Source organism: Colossoma macropomum, unplaced genomic scaffold (genome assembly GCF_904425465.1).
Source record: "Colossoma macropomum unplaced genomic scaffold, Colossoma_macropomum, whole genome shotgun sequence".
NCBI classification, from domain to species: Eukaryota; Metazoa; Chordata; class Actinopteri; order Characiformes; family Serrasalmidae; genus Colossoma; species Colossoma macropomum.
The window spans coordinates 56,471,239-56,479,235 of record NW_023494792.1 but is presented as its reverse complement, the minus strand read 5'-3'; the positions used below and the strand labels follow the sequence as shown (position 1 = coordinate 56,479,235).

Below are 7,997 nucleotides of genomic sequence, written 5' to 3'. Positions count from 1 at the left end.
ATGACAATGCCCATTCAGAGGGCATGACGAGTTTCATTGTTGATGTAAATCATATGCTGTGGCCTTCACAATCGCCAAATCTCAACCCAGTTGAACACCTATGGGAAGTTACGGACCAGTGTGTTGGCACACTCCACCATCATCAAAGCTCTGAGGGAATATCTTTTGTTAGCAGAGTTTTCCATCCTTCAGCACAGTTTCAGAAAGTAGTAGGATCCATGCCAAAGTGCACTGAAGCTGTTCTGGCAGCTTGTGGTGGTCAAGCACTTTAGGCTATTCCAATGACAAAATTTTGGTTAATACACCATTAAGCACCATGGATCTTTCTCCAGGGTGGTGGTTCCCAAGGGCCCTGAGGGTTGGATTGGGAACCACCACCCTGGAGAAAGGTCCATGGAAGAATACTTGGTGTCTTCAAGGGTGTCATAAAGATCAATTCTGGGCAAAAAAAGGTTGTTGTTGATATTCTGATGTTATTATTGTTGATTTTTAAATATATTCTGCCCCATGGAGGGAATCATGAACACCAGTACAAAGAAACTGAAAGCCAGAAACACATAAATACACTGGGCCTCATTTATCAACTGTTCTTAAGAAAAACTTTCTTCTTAAAACCCACTTACACAGCTTTCATGAAGATTCTGACTTTCACCTATGATTTCTTATTTGGGATTTGTTTTTAGGTAAGAACAGAATCTACACACTCAAGAGCACAAAGATGCGAACAATTCTACGGTTTAAGAACGTCATGAATGTGACGTAGACTTTTTCTTAGGATCTTTCTCAAGAACAAGTTCAAGAAAAAACATAATATATGGGTGAATGAGGCCCAGTGACCTCAGCCTAGCTTATACTAAAGCTAAAAGGTCAATGCACAATAGCTTTACGTGATTCAAGAGCCCATCATAACACAGAAGTGCTGTATCGTATTTTGCCCAGAGCAAGTCTAGCACTTCTTTGGTATCAGTGTCATGACCCCAGTTAATCTTTGCACTGTGAGAACCTGACTCTGTCAGCTCGGTGTGACTGAGGGCAGAATGCCGTCAGATTTGAGGTAATTTATAGTGCTGAGAGTCAGAACAGGTGCACTTATCTGATTCCAGAGAGAGGTTTTGCCACGATCTCCATAGGAAAGAGTATCGCTTTCAAGTTTTCTAATAACCCTCCAGTTTGTTTTAACATCAGATTGTGCTCCCTTAGACGAGTAGTTATGTTAAAGCTTATGTTGATACAGTACCAGGGGCGTAGCCAAGGGGTGGCCAGGGGTGTCCTAGAGAATAGGCCCTTCTGGCCACTCCACTTATGCAAAGTGAGACAGTCGGCCAGCATCAATAAAGCTGTCACCAGAGAAAAGCTGCCCTGCCTACCTGGTGTGAACGCTATGATTTATAGCAAACAATCTGCCATCAGGACAGTTCAGAGTCAGTTGTGAAAATGTGGGACCAGATTCACAAAAGTGTTTTAAGAAAAAAACTTCAATTTGTGTTTTTTCTTAACTTCATTCTTTTTCTTGACTATTTTCTTAAGAATAATTCTAAGAACATGCGGTATTCTTAGAAAAAATAATGCTCGTAAATGTTTTTTAAACTTACCATGGTCTCACACTTGCCTTAGGCTGTAAGAGCTGACAAGATCAGCATCTAAATTAATCAAACATGGACGCTCTGCTGCTGCTGCCCATCCTCGTCTCTTGCTTTCTGCCATCACTCCACCATTATTGTATCTTCCAAGCAGAATGTTTTTTTCTGTTGACTGTTTCTTCCACCATCACCTCTAGTTCTTGTTTGCTAAATGCTTTTAAACACGTTTGTTGATGTATTTTCTCCATTTTGCTCCTCTGAGTGGATCAAACAATGGAAATAGTTCATACAAATTAAAAATGTATCTGGTGGCATTTATAATACGCTGTAAAATGCACCACAGCCTACATAAGAAAACAATGAAGATTTTCTTAAAAATCTTAAGGAACTAATTAAGATTATTTTAAGAGAATGTTTGAGAACTTAAGTTTTTTTGAGAATTGCATTTAAGAACATTCTTATGAACTTCTTAGTGTTTGTCTTAAGAACCTTCACAGTTTTTTCCTAAGAAGCTTTCATGAATCCGACCTCGATGACTCAATAATCAGCTTAGCTTGCTGTGATGGGCTACTTTGGCTAGATAAGTTAAGTCTAGTCAAAACCGTAACACTAGTCTTGTTTACATTGCTTAAAGGGGACTTCCACCAATTTTTCAAAATTTCTGCATAATTCAGTAGGTCAGGCGTAAACATAGTGTGGTTTGATGTGAAATGGTTCAGAAAAACCAACTAACCTGATTGACAAAAGTGTCTTGAGAAAGAAAATTTCTTAAATGTGCCTTTTCTCTTAACTTCATACTTAAAGAAGTTAAAATGTTATTATACTTCAAAAAACTTTCTTTTAAGAAGTTTCTTTCTTAACTCTTAAGTATTACATGTTTTTAATATTTTCTTACCCTTACGACAGTCTCACACTAGTCTTACATTGTAAGAATTGACAAGGTAAACCTCATAAACTTCCAATGAGTGAGAAAAAATATAATCATTAAAACTATTTTCTGGTAATCTGTAAAAAGTAACGTGATATTGATAGTCTATATGGCAACCTAACCTATTTGACAGTATAACCTATATTGTGTATACAGTGTAACCTGTATTTATGAACATTTTTATTCACTTCTTAGTGTGTCTTAAAATCCTTTCTAAGTTTTTTCTTAGGAAAGCTTTCATGAACGAGGCTCTTGGATTTCTTTACAGTGGTGTTGATGGGAACCAGAGGTCTTGAAGTCTACACAACTAAATAGCCCAAAATGACCAGGGAGCCTAAAAGGATGTAACGTTGGTAAAATTGTCAAAGAAATCGGACAAATTATGTTTTCTTGTTTTCTTTTAAGACTAGTTTTCATCTCTCCATGTTATAATATAAAATATATGTATATAAAAACTCCAGCAGCACTGCTGTGTCTGATCCACTCAGACCAGCACAACACACACTAACACACCACCACCACATCAGTGTCACTGCAGTGCTGAGAATGATCCACCACCCAAATAGTACCTGCTCTGTGAGGGTCCATGGGGGTCCTGACCACTGAAGAACAGGGTAAAAGGGGGCTAACAAAGTATGCAGAGAAACAGATGGACTACAGTCTGTAACTGTAGAACTACAAACTGCACCTATATAGTAAGTGGAGCTGATAAAATGGACAATGAGCGTAGAAACAAGGAGGTGGTCATCATGTTATGCCTGATCGGTGTATTCTCTATCAATCTGAAGAACAATTTTACCATGCAAAGAACGTCATGAAAAGGTTCTATATAGGACTCATGGCTCTAAATAGAACCATTCCCTTTACTAAAGAACCCTTGAAGAACCATCTATTTTGAGAGTGTAGTGACTGAATAGTAATAGCAGCAGTAGCAGTTCAGCAATAGCAGTAAGAACACAAGCATTATATCCGCTGTACGAGTAGAACAGAAACTTCAGTTCTCCATATCCATTCATGCTGCACAGTCAAGAGAGGGGGACGCGGTTACGCGCATTCGCCTCCAGGTCACGCGCATTGCATAAGCGCCCCGCTTTTTAATTAACTGTCGCCCCGCAAAACGGGAGATAATGCGTCACTGTGCGCACCATACAGAGAAAACCTCACACAGTCGCACACGTTTTACCCGCTAAATGCATTTTTTCTTTGACTCACTGGTGTGTATGCTAAGGAGTCCACGCGCGGGCGCGCACGCACAGCCTGGCGCGACGTCCGTCATCCACTCTGAATCAGAATTGGTTCAGTTCGACTGAATTCAGCGAACCGACTCTTACGAACGAGCCGATTCACTGAATCCAACTACCAATTCATCGATTCACTGATTCACAAATTAAGCCAATTACAATCCTCCTTTCCTTCATGGACAATTAGATTCGATTCAGTGAGTCGACTTTTTATCTCCTTCTTTATCTCAGCCTGGAAATCCGATCAGAGACCGAATCTACCTCCTGCACTCAAGTCAAACTCGAAACAAAACACAAATTTTACTGGAGGTCTTCAGCCTAACATTACAGTCATATGTGAAAGTTTGAACACACAGTCAAATGACATTTTGTTGATTTTCTAGGTGAAAATGAGTTAACACTCTCAAACTTAGGCCTAAATATGCCTGTTTTAGTGCACAATTTCGTTTATTTATGTAAAAAGTGCCATAACTTTTACACAGGCCATATTTTTTTATTTGATCTCTTTTTCCATTGGGTTCATTTTAGCTAATAAACTGTGCATTGTGCATTAAAATGTGCAAACACGTATTTTCAATACACTCTTAAAAAAAGATAGTTCTTCAAGGGTTCTTTAGCAAGGACAATAGTTCTATATAGAACCATGAATTAGAACCATTTCATACTTAAATGATTCTTTGCATGGTGAAATGGTCCTTCAGATTGATGGAGAATGTGTTCATGGTTTTATATAGAACCAAAAATGGTTCTGCTATTGTTACGATGCTTCTCACAATAAGAACAAGAACGCTTTTTGGTGCTGTATAGAACCATTTTCAAAAAGGTTCCGTACAGCAGCATATACAACACGTTCTCCATCAATCTGAAGAACCATTTCAGCATGAAATGCTTCTATATAGAACTCATGGTTCTAAATACAACAGTCACCTTCGCTAAAGAACCCTTGAAGAACCATCTTTTTGAAAATGAGTAGAGTATATATCTGTTTTCACATGTAACCTACTCTGGCCAAGTGAGCCCAAACTTTTGCACACGGATGCAGACAGTGAGCAAATGCACAAAAGAAACCGGTTGATTCATTTGAACCTGGTGAATCAGGTGAATGAGTTCGAACGGCTTATTGAAAAGAATCGATTCAAACGAACGATTCGTTGGCGAGTCGGACATCGCTCTTCAGAAAGCAGGTGTGCGCGTCTCAGAGCCCACTGCTGAGTTCGGCTCTTCAGATTTGTGGATTTTGCAGGGGTTTAGCCATGCTGAGGGCGGCCAACACGATCCGCAGGACCTTTTCTACAAGCTCCGTGAGTATTTGATGGCTAACGTGGCGCTGTCTTTGGTCGCTGTTAGCCGTGAATGGAAAAGGCAGTATCTAAGAGCTGAATGAATGAATGAATGAATGAATAGGAACGAGGCTTAAGTCAGCTTCCTATTCGCCAGCTCCTTGTTCGAATTTCCCCGTTCCACCTTAAATGGTGCAGCAGAATGTGACTGCAGAATGTAACTGCTGCACCATTTAAGGTGGAACGGGGAAATTCGAACAAGAAGCTGGCAAATAGGAAGCTGAATCCAGCTTCGTTACAGTTTTGGGTGTTGGGGTTTAAATCCCCATCAGAAGCAGTGGAGCAGACCGTGCTTCTGTTCATAGCTTCGTGGCTTCCAGAGCGCTGCCGCCGCTCGCCACGTTGCCGGACTCGGGAAGCCTGCAGTCGGATTACTTCCAGTAGACAGCCCCCTCGGCGAGTTGCATCAGCAAGGGGCGAAAAGCTCAGGCCGTATCGGGTTACAGAATCCTCCGTGCAAGTCTGCGGGTCCAGAGGCGTTCCTAGCTGCTGTGACAACATCCAACACGTCTTCATGTAAATAGTGGCAGTGTGTTAGCCCTCAGAACGGCGGTGGCCGGAAACGGCTGGCCTTTCGTTGCAACATTTGGCCATTCTTCCCACACCCACACCTCTCTGTTATCTCAGTGGAGTGGCTTAACCATCTGTTACTGAGAGGCAGGCTTTACAAGGCGCTCCGCTCTTATCATGGGCGTTATTTCATGGAAACTTGTGGTGCTGATGGTCATGAAACCGCTGTTATACTCAGTGTACCTCATTCAGTCTGACAGTACTGTTATATTCAATGTATTCCATTTAAACAGACACCACTATACGGAGCCCTGCTGGTGACATCCCGTATAAACAAACATAATGTGTGGCCACGACTTAGTAAGGCATGGGAATGAGATAATTAAATTGTGGCCACGACTTAGTAAGGCTTGGGAACAAGATCCTAATGCATGGCCACGACTTAGTAAGACGTGGAAATGAGATAATTAGGTCATGGCCACAATTTGGTAAGGCATAAGATAATTAAGTAATGCCCATGACTTAGTAAGGCATGGGAATGAGATAATTAAGACTTGACCACAGCTTAATAAGGCAAGATCTTGTTTCCACGCCTTACTAAGTCGTGGCCACGACTTAATTATCTTATTTGCTCTTACTAAGTCATAGTCATGCATTAAGATCTGGTTCCCGCATGTTAATACAGTGTGACCACGCATTATTGTTATTTATACTGGATGTCACCAGAAAGACTATTGTACACAGTGCACCTCATTCACTCTTAACAACACTGTTATGCTCAATATACTTAATTCAGTCTTGTTTCGTTTATTACACACAAAAAGTAATTTATTACACACATAGAAATGTGTAATAAAAGTTTGGGCTTGCTGACAGGCCCTGGCCATGTAAGCAGTTAATCTGAGAACACCGTTATACTCAATAAACTTCATTCAATCTGACACCACTGCTATTCTCAGTATACTCTATTCAATTAGACACCACTATACTGTATACTCAGTACGATAAGATAAGATTAGATAAGATAAGATAAGATTAGATTAGATAAGATAAGATAAGATAAGATAAGATAATCCTTTATTAGTCCCACAATGGGGGAAATTCAAAATACTCTTATTTAATCTAATACTACTGTTATTCTGTAATACTACTGTAACACTACTGTAATACTACTCTATTCAATCTAATACTACTGTTATACTCAATATTGATACTTCTTTAAATTATACACCATCGTTATATTGAATATTCTTACTTCATTCAGTCTGACAACACTCTTCATTCAACTTCATTCAAGCTGAGGCCACTGTTATACTCGATATTCATACTGCTTTCAATCTAACACCACTGCTGCACTTAGTATGCCTCATTTAGTCGAAAGCACTGCTATTTTTGTAAACATCATTCAATCTGACACCAGAGTTATACTGTTCATTGTTATACTCAGTATACTTTATTCAGTCTGACTCCACTGTTACTTAATGTTGAAGACTTTACTACACATGAATTAGCTTCTTATGGCCTTCTAGACCTTATAAAGCTGCAGGTTCTTCCAAGCAAGGTTTCTTTTTGCCTGCAAGGAGGTTCGTTCCACTCATTTCATATTTGTCCAGCTTTCTGGCATGCTGAATGAAAGTGATCCACCCCCATCTCGTGTTTCTTCACACAGGCCTACTACCAAAATAAACTGAAGCTGGCCCTGATTGGCCAGAGCCTCTTTGGTCAGGAAGTGTACACAAACCTCCGGAAGCAAGGCCATAAAGTGGTGGGGGTGTTCACCGTTCCAGATAAGGATGGCAAGGCAGACCCACTTGGTGAGTGACGGAAAGGGGGAGGGGATTTATAAAGGGCAAATGAGGACCCCTGAACTAGAGATGCAAGGTTAATGTTGCCTTCCTGAGGTTAAAGTGCTCTGTGCAGACTGTAACCATGTGAATGAGGCACATGTGAGAGTCAGTGTGGGTGTTTGAGGTGAGTGTGAAGGGGGTTGGGGTCAGAGTAAGGCTTTTGACCAGCTGGTCATGTATAATGACCTCATTGTTTCACAGAAGAGCAGAGGAAAGCAGTGAGGTGAAAAATCCTGTAGCTGCGTGAGTCTTTGATGGCACAAACACACACATCCTTATGGCCTTAAAGCTGAGTGTGTTCTGTGTCCTGTGTGTTTTTCATTCCGCAGAAAGTGGAAAATGTCTGAAGTGACTCATTTTCACTTGAAAAATAAAGCATTTTCTATTTGTTGGGCTGCGTGGTATTAACAAAATACCTGTACTGCAATTGTATTGCTACATATTGTAATTGTGATACTCCTTATTGTACATTAAAAAGGCACTGGTGAACCATTAATGTGACAAAGTTAAAGATCAGCCTGTATCATTTTGACCAAATCTATGTAGATTTA

At 40.4% G+C, this 7,997-nt stretch overlaps 1 protein-coding gene across 1 annotated transcript in view; it reads left to right on the top strand.

Annotated features, from left to right (window-relative positions):
* The first annotated feature begins 4,913 nt into the window (after positions 1-4,913).
* aldh1l2 (aldehyde dehydrogenase 1 family, member L2) overlaps positions 4,914-7,997 on the top strand; it is a 30,255-nt gene continuing 27,171 nt past the window's right edge. Inside the window, exons 1-2 of the mRNA XM_036577637.1 lie at positions 4,914-5,050; positions 7,269-7,413. Coding sequence (XP_036433530.1) covers positions 5,003-5,050; positions 7,269-7,413 — 193 coding nt within the window. The 5' untranslated portion in view covers positions 4,914-5,002. The remainder of the gene's footprint in view (positions 5,051-7,268; positions 7,414-7,997) is intronic.